This window comes from Ceratotherium simum, chromosome 3, assembly GCF_057802395.1.
Source record: "Ceratotherium simum simum isolate JZ-2026a chromosome 3, ASM5780239v1, whole genome shotgun sequence".
NCBI lineage: Eukaryota > Metazoa > Chordata > Mammalia > Perissodactyla > Rhinocerotidae > Ceratotherium > Ceratotherium simum.
Genome location: NC_141902.1, coordinates 30262825 through 30279688, shown reverse-complemented (window position 1 = coordinate 30279688; position 16864 = coordinate 30262825). Strand labels below are relative to the sequence as shown.

General features: G+C 37.1%; 1 protein-coding gene across 1 annotated transcript; it reads right to left on the bottom strand.

Moving 5' to 3' along the window:
- Positions 1-3263: 3263 nt before the first annotated feature.
- LOC101396153 (olfactory receptor 11H12-like) lies at positions 3264-4272 on the bottom strand. The gene has a single exon (XM_004421349.3). The coding sequence runs from the start codon at positions 4206-4208 to the stop codon at positions 3264-3266; it is 945 nt and encodes a 314-aa protein (XP_004421406.1). The 5' UTR covers positions 4209-4272.
- Between the last annotated feature and the right edge of the window lie 12592 nt (positions 4273-16864).

The window sequence follows — 16864 nt, the reverse complement described above, 5'->3', positions numbered from 1 at the left end:
TCCTTTACTTGCTTATGTGACCTTGGACAACATAGTTGGCTTCTTTGGGTCTCATCTATGACATGAGTATGAGAATATCTAACCTAACTATGTCACAGAACTTGTGTGGATGAACTGAAAGAGTATGTGAAAGTATTTTGTAGATGATACAGAACTTTACAAAAGAAACATATTAAGAACGTTAGCTGAAATAAATTATATACACACTATGCATAAAATCCCATTTTGATTAACCTTATTTATTACTCACAGCACTCTGTGATGAAAGTATCATCATTAGCTCTATTTTATAGATTAAAAAAACAATCAAGGAAGAAAGGTCAAATAAGTTGCATAAGCTCACACAGTCAGCGATAGTACTTAGATGTGAAACCCATCTATCTAATTCCAGAGAGCTGGCCCTTCTCTGTAGTAGAAAAGTGTGGGCCCTGTTGTTAGCCTGACTGGGATCGAATACAATCTCCAACTAATAAGTTACTCTTTGTGCCTTTCTCATCCTTAGTAAATGAGAGATACAATAATACTGACCTGACTTCTTTGGATTGTCATGAGTAGTAAATAAAGTGACATATATAAGGGACTTAGAAGAGTGCCTGGCACAAAACAAATGGCTCAAAATTTTCATTATTTTCTCCTTCAATGTTGTCAATAAGAGCAAACCCTGTAGTGGTAAATTTGCACATCTAAACTTGTTAAACTGATAAATTCATTTTGTCTTTTCTTGTAATATTGTTTTCCAGTGTGCCCCATGCCCTAATTTTTCCTGAAATCTTGAATGTACATAATGTCTGGTTTTGTAAATAAATTTTACTTTGTGAGGGAGTTGCAATTGAAGGAGATTCAATGTTTGGTCGGCTTACCAAGTATTTAAAGGCAGCTAATAGCACAATGACTCATATCTGAAAGTAAAACATACTGACTTTCTTTTTTCATTTCCCCTGAGGAAACCAGTAACCAGCACAATTATTTTTAAATATCACCTTGCTATATTCTTTTGAAAGTTCAAATGCTCATAAAAAAAAAAAGAACTATCTTCTTACTGCCATCTCTAACTTGCTCTCTCCTTCTCTCTGTCTTTGGAATGCAGTTTGGCTTTGAAAAAATATCATATATAAGTTGCAGTGGTATGTCAAATAATTTAATACTGTGCAAAGGGTTGTGAACTAATCATAGTGCTTGGTGTTGTAAGAAGAGATCATTGAAAAGCTAGTTGCTGCACAAACACATTAACTTAGAAACCCGAGGTAGGGAACTCTGATATTATGGTGGGAATATTTTCAGCCTGACTACCTGTTCTTCTTCAGCTCTTTGCTTATCTGATCGCAGGAAACTTAAAAGTTATGTACCTAGGGAAAGGGGATAGAGTTAGAAAACATCCTCAATGGACTAAATTAATGAGAGAGATATGGCAGAGTTCTGATAAGTAAAATTGACTAAGGAGCTTGACAATGTCTCACATTGAAGGAAGAAATAGTTGTCCTGCCTGGAATGTCCATTTCAAAACTCACAAAAGCATTCCTATCTCTTGAACTGAGTAACCCATCTCTTTCCCAGGAAGCTCTTCTAAGATAAAATTGCTAAAGGGAAAATTGTTACATGCATATAGTATTCTTCCATCCTGGCTTTTCTGGAGCAGTTCTGTTTCTGGGTTAAACGATGAGTCCTAATTTAGTTTTTCAAAATATCATTATGGCAAGCATTTATGAAGATTTTCTAGAGGTATTAAATTTTAAAATAAAATAATGGAAATAACGATAATGTCCAACAAAAGGATTGGTAATGGATGGAAGGAGAGTCTGAATCCCCAAGTACTTATTCTGTAAGCAGTCATTGTGTAGTGGTGGCATTCATTTTTCTCCTAATCCCCTTTCTGAAAATTCCCTTTCTTATATCCTTCACAAGTCAGCTTTGAGCTACTTGGAAGGACAATCCTCCTTCTAGGAAGATATCCATCTCACTACACAAAAATTTACATTCCATACAATATTAGTTGAATGGAATATTACAGTTCCTAAAATACAATAATTATAAAAGCTTGCTATAATATGAGAACAAGTTTGGTGTTATATTAAATAAAGCATGCATATAAGTGAAAATAGCTGTATTACAATGATTGAATTCTAGATGATTTTCTTCTTTAAAAATTTTCCTTAATGTTATTTTAACATTATTCCAGCAAAATATAATAATCATCTGTCATTTATTTCTTTGAACTTAAGTAATTTATCCCCAAGTATACCATTTCCCTCTCCAATTTTCAGGAGGAGATTTTCTATTATCTAAAATCCAATTAATGACTCATCAAGTTTTTGATGATACTTCATTTAGATGAATGTTAGTACTCAATACTTTATTTCTGAATACTTTGATTGATGTTGTTATATGTGGAATTAAAATCTGTCCTTTAAGGGCTTAGAGAGGGGTAATATGTAAAGAAAACAAACAAAGAGCCCTGCCCCATGGCTGAATGGTTCAAGTTCCATGCACTCCACTATGACAACCTGGGTTTGTGGGTTCAGATCCAAGGCGCGCCTCTACTCCACTCACCAGCCATGCTGTGGCTGTGTCCCACATATAAAGTAGAGGAAGATCAGCACAGATGTTACCTCACAGCTAATCTTCCTCAGGAAAAAAAGGAGGAAGATTGGCAATGGCTAACCCTGTTAGCTTGGGGTGAATCTTCTTCAGCAAAAAAAAAAAAAAAAGAAAGGAAAGAAAACAAACAACATATGTCCGGATATCATTAGGCTAGTATACTATTATTGTCCCATAGAAATTTTGGATAATTACTTCTAGGGGTTTATTTACCAGAAGTGACCATATCACCAAAATAAAGAAGTCAAATATGAAAAGAACCACAATCAGAAAATAACATATTTCCTTCTTTTATTTACAACCAATCAACTAAATAAACAAAATGACATAATTATAATTTTATTCATCCTATGACTATTAACCTAAATTATCAAATAGAATACAGGAATTTTTTTCACAGAAGAATCACATAAGCTATCCAGAAAACCCCCAAATGTGTACATTCCTTAGTTAATATATAGTCTAAGTGCCAAAGAGGAACCCAACAATTCCATTTATCTGTATAATCTGGCCACTTTATGATTATAAGTGGTCCCATAGATGCATAATTTCATAGGCTGATGTAGTCAATATCACTAGACCCATATTTGAAGATTTGGAAAACCATATAATTCTGATTGCTTTTTGTTAGACTATACCCTGATAATGGAGGGAACATCTAGTCTGTCTTAGATTATGTTGAAACTCCCCAGAACTTTCCTCAGGGCTGCCTTTATCTCCTTATTCCGGAGGCTATAGATGAGGGGGTTGAAGAGTGGGGTCACCATAGCATAGAACAAAGTTGTGACTTTCTGTATTCTAGCAGAATGTCCAAGTCCTGGGCTCACGTACATGACCATCAGAGAACCGTAGAACAGTGATACCACAGCCAAATGAGACCCACAGGTAGAGAAGGCCTTATGTCTCCCAGTGGCTGAAGGCATATGCAACACAGCTAATAGAACAAGAGTATAGGACCCAAGGATGAAGAGGAAGTTACCAAAGATAACTAATGAGCTTAGAGTGTAGCAAAGCAGTTGGATTGTTGGGGCAGAGGCACACACCAGTGCAAATAGTGGCCCTGGGTCACATACAACATGGTCAATAATGTTTGGACCACAGAAAGGCATCCGAGAGATGAGAACAATGGGGATGAGGAACCACAGAAATCCACAAACCCAGCAAGTAATGACCATTTTGGTACAGAGATGCCCAGTCATGATATTAGGGTAGTGCAAGGGACAGCAGATAGCAAGGTATCGATCAAAGGCCATGATAGCTAAAAGAAAACATTCAGATGTTCCCAAAGAGAAAAAGAAATAAAATTGGAGGAAACATCCAGCAAATGAGATGGTCTTATCTGAGAGGAAGTTGACCAACATCTTGGGGACAGTAGAAGAGACATAGCAGATCTCTAGAAAGGAGAAATTCCCCAGGAATATGTACATGGGGATATGGAGTCGCCGGTCACACCATAGAGCACAAACAATGGCCCCATTCCCTGTTATGGTCAGAGCATACGTTGTGGTGAAGAGTGAGAAGAGGAGGATCTGAATCTTCCACTCACAGGAAAAACCTAGGAGTATAAATTCTCTTACCAAAGCAAAGCTGGAATCTGGCTCAGAGACATTCATTGGGTCAGTAACCTGCAAGGTTGAGACATATTGTCATCAGAACTAGTTTCAAATCTGTTCCTTTTTCAGAATGAAAAGACGGTGAACATGGGGTCATTTTTCAATAGAATCATCAGTTAGGAAGAGAACGTAGTCTACTTGTTCTTGGCTACATACTCTGAGTTTTGGGAACAGCAGCTAGTTGGCTACACAGAAACAAACTTTTTCCTGCTTCTAAATCTCTCCCTTACTATGTAACTATGATAGAACTAGGTCAAGTTTAACTCATTTTGTAAGCTTGCTATTTTGAGGCAGGGATTATCTATAATAGATTCTGGATAACATATAACACAAAGTTAACACTTAATAAATCTGCTGGTTTCTTATCCTAAACCTATCTTACAGTGCAATAGACTCAGTAAAGAACATTTTAATTTACTATTTACATCTCAGTTAAATATATTACTTAACATATTATTCACATATGAAAAGAAATAGGCATATTTTACAGCAAGTTGGTAGTAATCATTTTAAAGCCAATATCTCTACATTTTTGTTGATATTGCTGTTAGGTTAAGCACCATAAAAATGTAATACCATAATGCTACTTACCGACACTTTTAATATTGTAGTGTTGGAATGTCTTCAGTAGAAAACAGTGGCTTTAAGTTTTACTTAATCTTTCATCTGTACAGAAGTTTGCAAAATAACAGCTAGGTATGGGGCTTTATTTTTTGCAGTCTTTTTTAAATAAAATTTTGGGATTGAGTTTTCTTATATGCCTGTTTAAAATTAAAAATTTCCACTAAAAGACAAAAGTCAAATACTTGATTCTGTCATAAGTAAATTTCTTTCATTCCACATTCCTGTGGAAAAGATGTCAGGGATCCGAGATCCCTGAATTTTTTTTGTGTGTAGCATATGCAGGGATGTAAGTCTTGGAAGTTATGAGGGCTTACATTTCAGGCACAAACACAAAATTTTCAAAAGGATTTTTTTCAATCTATTCTCCACACCAGTGCTCTGAGAAGTCCTTTAGAATGATTTGGTGGAAGCGCTTCTTTTAGTAATATGTATCTCTTTTTTAAACGCTCCAAACCGAGAACATTAATAAATCAACCTTAAGAAATTACAGAGTGAAAGGGGATGGACACAGAGATGTCATGACCTTGTGCAATGCTCAAAATATAAAGCTATCATAGTTTTGACATCTCTGAAGGACCTGTTTGATAAACCATATACTCTTTCTCAAGCTAGATAAAGGGTTTTCTTGCTCCACAAAAATTAGGAATGCACTTTCTTTATTACATGTTCTTCTGGGAGTTGTCCTCTGCAGCATTAGGAAAGTCCTTCTCCTCCAAGCCAATGAGTCTTTAAAGAGTTAATGATTACATATCCTCTGAGGAATCAATAAAGAGAACAACTTCTCTGAGGCAACATTATTTACAAATAGCTTGCCTGTCTGGAATATAGATTCCAAAAAGCTTCCAAAAAACAATTCGAGGAACAATAAGACACAATGCATCACCAAAAATTATGATATGAAGTTCAGGAACATTTCTAATGTCTGTGCATATGTTGGAGGATACAGAGGTGAAGTGCACAGAGCCTAAATATCGAGGTACAGAACATTGTAGTATGTTGACAATACAAATTTGTAGAATTTAGAAATAACTTTCAGGACAGCATGGCAGAATTCTTTAGATATGACAGAAAAGAGCAAGAAGTGTCAATATTTAAGTTAATTGACCAAAATACTTCAGAGGAACATGTGGCTTCCCAATTAATATAAGACAAGTATTTGCTTTCATTGATTAGTGTCCCTTCCATTCTTGCCCTAAGGCATTTGAGGTCTATGTAATATCACTAAAATTCCCAGTTGGAATATGATTGAGGATGTCAAGAATCTACACCCGAGGAACACTGGTCTGTGGGCCACAGACTGCTTGAGGAATGCCTAAAAGCAGACTCCTCACATTGAAAAACTAAGGACGAAAAAGATTATTTAGACCTTTATTACCTCTTAGTCATAATACTTCAGTCCTTAGAAACTCCTAAAATATAGGCTTGATCTTATTATTTGCCTGCCCAAAAACCATCAATGGTTTCATTATTCAAAAATTCTCAAGTTCTCCATAAATTGGTTTGCAATTACTTTTCCTGTCTTATCTTTCCTTATTCCCTTTTACAGATAAATTGGAGAGGATTTCATTCTCTGAGCAGCTTTCATTTTCCTGTATTTATTTCTTTATGGTCATTTTCTCTATTTGTAATCCTGTTTGCCTCCATCTATACCTGCAAAAACCCCATCTATCTTTCAAGATCTAGTTCAAATGATATTTTTCCATAATGCTTTCCCTTATTCCGCTGAGCAAAGCACCTTTTCCATCTCTGAATTTTTATTTAGCCATCTTTGTGTCTTTCTTATGATACTTATCACAAGCTGAACATGTTACACTTATTTGTGTGCTTATCTTTTTTCCTCTATCTGATTGTAAGGTCTGTGAAGGCAGAGAACAGATATTATTCAACTTTGAATTAATCAAGATGATAAAAATATATTGCATTTATTGGTCTTTATTAAAATTTGTTGAATAAATGACAGTCTTCTTTCTATTATATGAGTTTTATTATTTGTAAAATCAATACCTGGTACACCAAAGTAAAAAAAGACAACTGCAAGGGGCATGACAATATTACACCATATTTACAGATGCTAAAGAAATTCAAAGGAAGACCAAAATCTATATAGATTAAAACTCATTATCAGAGACTTCTTAGAAAGCTATTTGAAGAGTTGGCTTGAACTGTAATGTAGAATAGTGCTACTCAAATCGTGGCCAATGGACCAATGTAGTCCTCAAATTGTTGTTACCAGTCCATGATAAATACAGCAATTAAGAGTAAACATTTAAAAACAATATAGGAGACTAGTTTGATGTATTTTTAATATAATAATATTTGAAATATTTTTACATTTCATTTTTTAGTTATTAATTTTTGTTTTATTTTACAAAACTATCAACTGCAATGAATTGCAGACAAAAAAAGCTAGTCCTTCAGCTAGTTTCAGAAGCACTGACTTAGAGGACAAGTAGAGTTTACACTGAATGAGGAGGATATTCTAAGAGAAGCTGTGTGTGGGGAACTTGGATGGAAAGGGTGATTAGGCTCTGATGTGCATCTTTGGGGCTGATAGGAGAGGGGAGGAAGAGGACAGGAGTGGGTGGGAAGAAAACCTTAGGATAAGGAAGCTGCTTTGCTTGAACCAGAGAATGAAAGAGGAAGACGCATGTACCTCATGTATTCTGGATATTAATCCCTTATCAGATATAAGATTTGCAAATATTTTCTCCACTTCTGTGGGTTACCTTTTCACTCTGTTGATCGTGTCCTTTGATGCACCAAAGTTTTTGATTTTGATAAAGTCCAATTTATCTTTTCTTTCTTTTGTTGCCTGTGTTTTTGGTACCATAAACAAAAAATCATTGCCGAATCCAATTTCATGAAGCTTTTCCTCTATGTTTTCTTCTAAGACCTTTATAGTTTAGCACTTATATTTAGGTTCTTTATCTATTTTGAATTAATTTATTTTATATGGTGTAAGGTAAGGGCCCTACTCCTTTCTTCTGCATGTGGATATCCAGTTTTTCAAGTACCAGTAGTTGAAAAGACTGTCTTTTCTTCCATTGAATAGTCTTGGCACCCTTGTCAAAAATCATTTGACCATATGCACGAGGGTTTATTTCTGCACTCTCCAGGCTATTCCATTGCTCTATATGTCTGTCTTTATGCCACTACCACACTGTTTTGATTACTGTACCTTTATAATATATTTTGAAATGAGGAAGTGTAAAGTCTCCAACTTTCCTCTTTTTCGAGATTGTTTTAGTTATTTGGGGTCTCTTGAGAGTCAGTATGCATTTTAAGATGGATTTTTGCTACTTCTGCAAAAAATGCTGATAATATTTTGATAGAGATTGCATCGAATTTATCCTAAAATGCAACTGATTTTTGTGTGTTGATCCTTCAACTTTGCTAAATTTATTAGTTCTAACCGTTTTCTTGTGGAGTCTTTAGGGTTTTTTACGTATAAGATAATGTCATCTGTCAACAGAGATCATTTTACTTCTTCCTTTCCAATTTGGATGGCTTTTTAAAAAAATAATTTTATTGAGGTCATAATCATTTATAACATTGTGTAATTTCAGGTGTACATTATTATTTATCCCTTTCTGTATAGACTGCATCGTGCTTACCACCAATAGTCTATTTTATTTTTTTTTGTGAGGAAGATCAGGCTTGAGCTAATATCCACGCCAATCCTCCTCTTTTTGCTGAGGAAGACTGGCCCTGAGCTAACATGTATGCTGATCTTCCTCCACCTTATGTGGGATGCTGCCACAGCATGGCCTTGTCAGCAGTGCGTCGGTGCATGCCTGGGATCTGAACATGGGCGGCCAGCTGCAGAGAGTGCGCACTTAACCGCTACGCCATGGGGCCAGCCCCACCAATAGTCTAATTTTTATCCATCACCATATATATGTACCCCTTTTGCCCACCCCCCCAACTCTGTCACCTCTGGTAACCACTAACCTATTCTCTTTACCATGTGTTTGTTTACCTTCCGCATGTGTGTGAAATCATGCGGTGTTTGTCTTTTTCTGTCTGGCTTATTTTGCTTAACATAATGCCCTCAAGGTCCATACATGTTGCCAATGGGAGAATTTTGTCTTTTTTATGGCTTAATAGTATTCCATTGGGTATTCTTCCACATCTTGGCTATTGTGAATAATGCTGCAGTGAACATAGGTGTGCATAAGTATCTTTGAATTGTTGATTTCAATTCTTTGGATAAATACCCAGTAGTGGGGTAGCTGGATTGTATTGTGTTTCTATTTTTAATTTTTGAAGGATCTCTATACTGTTTTCCATAGTGGCTGCACCAGTTTGCATTCCCACCAGCAGTGTATGAGGGTCCCCATTTCTCCACACCCTCTCTAACATTTGTTATTTTTTGTCTTGGTAATTATAGTCCTTCTAACAGGTGTAAGGTGATATCTCATTGTAGTCTTGATTTGCATTTCCCTAATAATTAGTGATGTTGAACATCTTTTCACTTGCCTGTTGGCCATTTGTATACCTTCTTTGGAAAAATGTCTGTTCATATTGTCTGCTCATTTTTTGATTGAGTTGTTTGTTTTTTTGTTGTTGAGCTGTATGAGTTTTTCATATATTTTGAAAATTAACCCCTTGTTGGATATATGATTTGCAAATATTTTCTCCCAGTTGATGGGTTGTCTTTTCATTTTTCTCCTGGTTTCCTTTGCTTTGCAGAAGCTCTTTAGTCTGATGTAGTCCAATTTGGATGATTTTTATTTCATTTTCTTACCTAATTGCTCTGAGTAGAACTTCCAATACTATGTTTCACAGAAATAGTAAAAATGAACATTCTCGTCTCAATCCTGATCTTAAGGGAAAAGCTTTGTAGTCCTTCACCACTGAGTATGATGTTAGCTTAGTGTATTTCATATGTGGCCTTTACAACATATAGGAAGAGGAAGTTTCTTTCCATTCTTAATTTGTTGAGTGTTTCCTTTTTTAATCATAAAAGAGTATTTAACTTTGTCCAATGATTTATCACTCTATTTTTAAGTTCACTGATTCTTCTATTAGCTTCATTCTGCCGTTAAGCCCATGCAGTGATTTTTTAAAATTTTTAACTATTATATTTTTCAGTTCTAGATGTATATTTGGTTCTTTCTTATATTTTCTAAATCTCTGCTGAGATTTTATATCTTTTCATTCATTATAAGCACATGTTCTTTTTGAACAGAGTTTTAATACCTGCTTTCAAGTCCTTACATGTTAGTTATAACATCTGATGTTGGCCTCTGTTGATTACCCTTATGAATGTATTATATTTCCATGGTTCTCTCATATGTCAAATAATTTTGCATTTTATCTTGAATATTGTAAACGTTGTGGATAATGTAATGTCGTGAAGACTCTGAGTTATTTAATTTCCTTGAATAGTTTAAAAGTTTTTGTTTTAGTGTTTAGTTAACTTGGTAGACTCAAATTGCAAACTCCTTCTTGCCTGTGGTGGGTGACAGCTCAAATCTTAATTCAATTCTTTTAAATTTGGCTTGAAGCTGCTTTGAATCTGAACGTGTGGTTCAGAGATCACGTATTGGGTGAGAGATCATGGAGACTTGGGTACAGATTTCATATGGATCTTAGGGCTTTCCTTCTCTTTGGCTCTCTCTTTTCAGGATTTCCTTCTCCTACCCTGGAGGCTGTGGGTGCTCTGGGATCTGTCTTCCTGCTGTGGGGTCAGACCTGCAAGATTCATGTTTCCTATTGGAACCTTACATTCCTTGCTGTGTTGTGACCATAACCTGCTCTCAGGTGAAAGCCATAAACATGGGAGACTTACCTCATGTCTGCCCTTCCTCCAAGTTTCCTTGAAAATTTGTGGTTGATTATCTAGGCTTTCATGTACTTGTTTTTTGGTATTTTTTCCAAAGATTATAGCTACTATCTGAGATATGGTTGATGTATGAGGAGCTTACTTCACACCAGAAGAAAAACTACATATATATATTTTATATACAATAGGTAGATATAGATTTGGGTATAGATATAGACATAGGTATGTTTATACTTGCTTATAAGATTCAGATGTAATCAGCATTACCCTTGTAATGAAGCTGGGATAAATAATGAACATATTGCTGATAGAATAGCATCTAGAAATCCCTAACAGCCTGAGAGAATGAGCAATGCGTAACAATGGGTTTGTACAGAGTAAATATGAGATCCTATAATCATGGTAAACGTACAAGCGTCTGTACAAGTTCCAGGAATGGAAAATATTACTAAGCAATACGTGCAAAAGACACAGGTTTTAATTGATGGCATATTGACTTTGATCACCAGAAAACAAGTGAGATTTTTGGCTTGTGCTAATAATATACTATATTGCTAAAGGGAAATGATAAACCCTGCTCTCCTCTGTACTACTCACTGTTCTAGGGTCTTGGTTTGAAAGAAACATAATCAAACTCTATCAAAATTAGAGGAAATTTACCAGGATAATGAGACAACTTGAAATATGTTCACATGTTATATGGAGGTTTTTTTAAAAAAACACAAAACTAGAGATATTTGATTATCAGAAGTAACACATTGAGGTTAACAAGACCTCTGGCTTAGACTATCTTAAGTATTCTTAAGTGGAAGAGAAATTCACTTTTATGTATGGCCACAAATGGTGGAACCAAAAAGAGTGGAAGGAAGGTTCGAGGAGTGTAACTTCCTATGGAGAAATACTCCCTGATCCCTCTGGCCTAAGGTATGCTCCTATATAAACCTCCAGCCCCTGAAGAGGCCAGCCTTCTATCTCACTATTATCCTGTGTGTTCCCATTACCCCTAAGGACTTTCAGTTCCCTGAACATTCTATGCTCCCTTTTACCTCCCGGTTTTTGCACAGTCAATATCTCTGCCTGGAAAATTCTTCTTCTAATTCCTTTCTTTCTACCATCTTCCTTCTCATCTCTCTAGTTTCAGCTTGGTACTACTTACCCTGAAAGCCCAGAACAAGTGGCCTATGCATTCCTTCTGTGTGATCCATAGCATTTGTACTTTCCTATCATAGCATTTTCCGCTTTACACAGAAATTATTTCCTGTTTCTCTGTGTCATCCACTAGTTGTAAGCCCTATGAGGACAGATTCTGAATACATGACAGAATTCAGTGCCTGGCATCTACTAAAGATTCCATCAACGTTGTTTGAATGTGTGATATTAAGATTTCAGAGTTGGGTTTTAATAATCCCACCACTCTCCCTTCCTCTGGAGACTCCAGATGGAATTATCTACATGAAGAACAACAGCTATATGGGAAATGATGCGCCATTTTTAAACACAGCTGCACACATACAAGATTATACTCATTGAAGAAGTTGGTTCAGGTTTAGGATAGGAGGATATTTTTTAATTTTCTCTTCAATCTAAGATGACTGGGTCTATGACTCAGATCTTGTGCTTACAAACTCATCCAGGTGTGGGCCCAGAGGAACTAGAATAATGGGAGGAAGGGTTTTGAGAGGAGAGGCCTGGTTCAGGTGGAGCTAGGAAGTGAAAGAGATATGATTTGCTGCTGGAAGGTTCAGGCTCTTTTAAGTCTGCTTTCATGCGAAGGAGAAGAAGTGAAATAGAAGAGGTAACAGTCCTTCCATGAGTGGGTAATAACAGAGCTTCTTACCTTATGGAAACAGGAAGTAAAAGACCAAGAGGAAAACTGGATCCAGAATTTTAGGGATTACTAGCCTGTTTCTATAGTAAAGTATGGCTCTGGCAATGTTTCAGGTTTTGACTAATCAAATTAGTAACTCTTCTTCCCTTGGGAAGTTGCCAGTAGAGTTTGACAGAAGGTGGAAGACTATGGAGAAGAGACTGCATAGTCTGCCCCTTAATGAACAAACCAAAAAAGCATACTGTGTTATTGATTTACTTGTCTATTTCCTCCATGAATTGTTCTTTTGTATCTTATTCTGATTTGTTATCTCAGGACCTAGTGGGACTTCTGAAACATTTTAGAAAATACAAAAATGTGTTTAATTAATGAGGGAATGAATTATGTAGAAGTATCTCATTTAGGCAGAAATCAAATAATTTTCAAAACATGTAGTGGATGACCTCTGAAGAAAGTGATTTTCCCATCACTGGGAGGAATTCTATAGGTTAGACAATCGTCATTGGGGTGAAGCATTATGTGTATATCTAAGTGGGATTTCTAGAACTTTCTTTCCATTCTTAAGAACTTGTGACTGGATGATATGTAAACCTTATTATTTGGTAAAGATGGTTAAACAATGATTATTCATTATTTGGCAAATACTATCCTGATTGTGGCTTTGTAGTACCTAGAAGGAAAAGAATCCAAAACTGTAGAGAGAGTTTTACAACTATAAATATATTTTAAGACTGTGCAAAAGTGCCAAGTGGTGGGGGGGTAGGGTGAGGGAGGGGGTGGTTTTGTCCTTGTATGACACCACAAGAACCAGACTGCATGTGAGGGGGTTTAGGCCTGGACAGTCGTGGTACTGAAAGGCTATCTACTTCTGAAAGTGTCTTAGTCCGTTTGAGCTGCCATAACAAAAATACTATAGGATGGGTGGAATATAAACAACAGAATTTTTTTTCTCTCAGTTATGGAGCCTGGGAAATCCAAGATCAAGGCACTAGCTGATTCAGAGTCTGGTGAGAACCAGCTTCCTCTTCATAGATGGCTGTCTTTTCACTATTAACCTCACATGGTGGAAGGGGTGAGGCAGCTCTCTGGGGTCTCTTTTATAAGGGCACTAATCTCATTCACGATGGCTTCACTTTCATCACCTAATCACCTCCCAAAGGCTCCCCATCCTAATACCATCTCATCCCATTGGCGATTAGGTTTCAACATATGAATTTTGGGGGAACACAAACATTCAGTCCGTAGCATGAGAGTTATAAGGATTCCAGGGCAAAAGAGCAGATATTTCCCCTGCTCAAAAATGATCCTTTTCAGATTTAGCAGTGGAAACAACTCTGATTCACAAATAACAAATAGCGAGTTTTTGCTTTGATATGTAAGAACGTATATGTAGAGAGCATGGTATTATTAAACAGAATTGTGGCTTGCCACAGCCAGGAAAGAGTTCAATTGTGTAGCAACAGAATTATCAGAGTGAATGGTGTCCATAGAGTGGATAAGACTATTTTCAGCAACTGCCTGACTTGAGGGCAAGTTCTCTTCATACCAAAAGCCAGAGATGTATATGATCCCTGAGAAGCAGAACAGAATATGTACAGAAAAAGAGAAAGAAAGAGAGGACAAAGAATAAGAGGGGAGGAAGAGAGGAGAGGAGAAGAAGGGGAAGAGAGATTGAGACTACTCTCAGATTATAGGTAAGTGAGCCTATAATTTTTCAGAGCCATGAAGGAGAACACATTCTTTCAGTGTTATCTTTAGCATGGATTTTAGTAGTTATTTAAAAGCAACAGCAAATAAGGTTATAGAAATATAGCTGCTTAGGATTCTGTAGAGAAAATTTAAAATAAGAGTACTGTAAATGGAGTTATTAGGATTTCTCTTCAATTAGTGCATTGACTTTGTATCAAAGAAGAGCCACTGGGATTTTAGTTGGTTTGGCATGTGGACAGTGAGGGGTACACCAGAGGGTCAGCAGAGAACACCTGAGGAGAATAATGGAAGAAGAGAATTTGAACAGGACCAGGAATCTTGGCCATATCCAGCTGCGGTTTCCACCAATCCCATGATGAGAAGGGGTCAGCACTTAACTCCAGAACCATGGCAATAGTTTTTAAAATTGTATTTATAGAATTGGAGTCTGGAGTGACGTCAGCGTCATGGCAGAGTAAGCTTTCCCGTGAACTCTTCCCCCAATAAGATACAACAAAAGGAACAGTCACAGACCAACAACGGAATCCCAGACAGTGAAAAGCTAGATCAGAAAGATCCATACTGCCGCACATCTGAGAGTGAAATGTGCTGGGCCCCCGGAGGAAGAGAGAGGAGTCAGAAGAGCCACAGGGCTACCATCAACATCTGAGCACCCCAGAGACTGGATAATGAGGGGCGAATGAGAAGCCCCCCACGCCAGGGACCCAGAGTGCAAGAGAGTCCCCCCTTCCCGGCAAACCAGACCCTGCAGCTCAACCAACCAGACCAGACCAAGCGATCCGTGGCAGACCAGACCAAGGCAGACCAGACCAAGCGATTCGGGGCAGACCAGACCAAGCCATCCGCGGCAGACCAGATCAAGCTACTCGACCCGCAGATCTCAGCGGGGAGAAAAAAAAAGAAAAAAAAAACCCTGTGGATCACAGCAGAAAAACCAGGGCAGAGCACAGGGGGCTTAGATTACACAGCCCTTTATCACCACACAGTGGCGGCGGGTGGAAATTGCAACCAGAGATTTCCAGGATGAGGAAAAACAAAGCCAACACAGGAACCACAATGCAAAGATATATGAAATCACCACACCAGAAGCAAAATGACATGCACTCAGAAACCAACCCCAAAGACACAGAAATCCATAATCTAAATGACAGAGTTTTCAAAATAGCTATCATAATAACACTCAACGAAATATAAGACAACACAGACAAACAATTCAATGAGATTAGGAGTTTCTTCACAAAAGAGATTGAAATAATAAAGAAAAACCAATCAGTGCTGATGGAAATAAGGAACACAATGGAGGAGATAAAGGAGAATATGGAATCTTTAAAGAACAGAGCTGACAATATGGAAGAAAGAATTAGCATTTTAGAGGATAGGAATACAGATAGGCTCCAGATGGAAGAGGAGAGAGAGCTAAGACCAAAAAGAAATGAAGAAAGACCCCGAGAAATATCCGACTCCATTAGGAAATGTAACATAAGAATTATAGATATTCCTGAGAGAGAAGAGAGGGAAAGAGGAACAGAGAGCCTATTCAAGGAAATAATAGCTGAGAATTTCCCAAATCTGGGGAAGGAGCAGGAAATACCAGTAAGCGAAGCCAACAGGTTACCTAAGTATATTAACAGACAAAGGCCCTCTCCACGACACCTAGTGGTAAGGCTACCAAGAGTCAATGACAAAGAAACAATATTAAGGGCAGCTAGACTAAAACAAAAAATAACATACAAAGGAACTCCCATCAGGCTCTCAGCAGATTTCTCAACAGAAACTTTACAGGCTAGGAGACACTGGAATGATATATTCAAAATACTGAAAGACAAAAACTTTCAGCCAAGAATACTCTATCCAGCAAAAATATCCTTCAAATAAGATGGAGAAATAGTAACTCTCCCAGATAAACAAAACCTAAGGGAGTTCATGGCCACAAGACCCCCACTACAAGAAATACTCAAGAAGGCCCTCAGGCCTGAAAAAAAGAAGAGAAAGGGAATACAAAGCTTGGAGCAAGGAGAAAAATAGGTAGATAAACTCAGAAAAATAGTAGATCTTTACCGGAATAGGTTAGCAACCACTTAAATACTAAAATCAAAGATCAAAGGAAGGAACTCACCAAAAAGAAATTTAACCTCATCACTGTAAACACACAGCCACAACACAAGATAGAGTAATGTATAACAAGAACGACTTAGAAGGGGAAGAGGAAAGTGATTGAAGTGACTTAGTATAAGGAAATAGGAGGCCATCAGATAATGGACTATATCATACACAAGATTTTTTACCCAAACCTCAAGGTAACCACTAAACAAATAATCAAAACAAAACCACGTATGGTGAACAAAGAGAAAACTAGAAGAGTCATAAGACAGAACAACCAAACTGAATTGGCAGTCTGAAACAAATGGGACAAGAAACAAAGGAAAGGCAAAAGAACAAGAAAATAGGTCACAAAACAGCAATATTAAGCCATCATATATCAATAATTACCCTAAATGTAAATGGATTGAACTCTCCAATCAAAAGATACAGAGTGGCAGGATGGATTAAAAAGCAAGACCCAACAATATGCTGCCTTCAGGAAACACATCTCAGCTCTAAAGACAAACACAGGCTCAGAGTGAAAGGATGGAAGAAAATACTCCAAGCTAATGGCAAACAAAAGAAAGCAGGTGTTGCCATACTCATATCAGACAAAGTAGATTT

Bases quoted from the DNA above. Each gene is read 5' to 3' on its own strand.
- LOC101396153 (XM_004421349.3), bottom strand. From the start codon at position 4,208: ATGAATGTCTCTGAGCCAGATTCCAGCTTTGCTTTGGTAAGAGAATTT.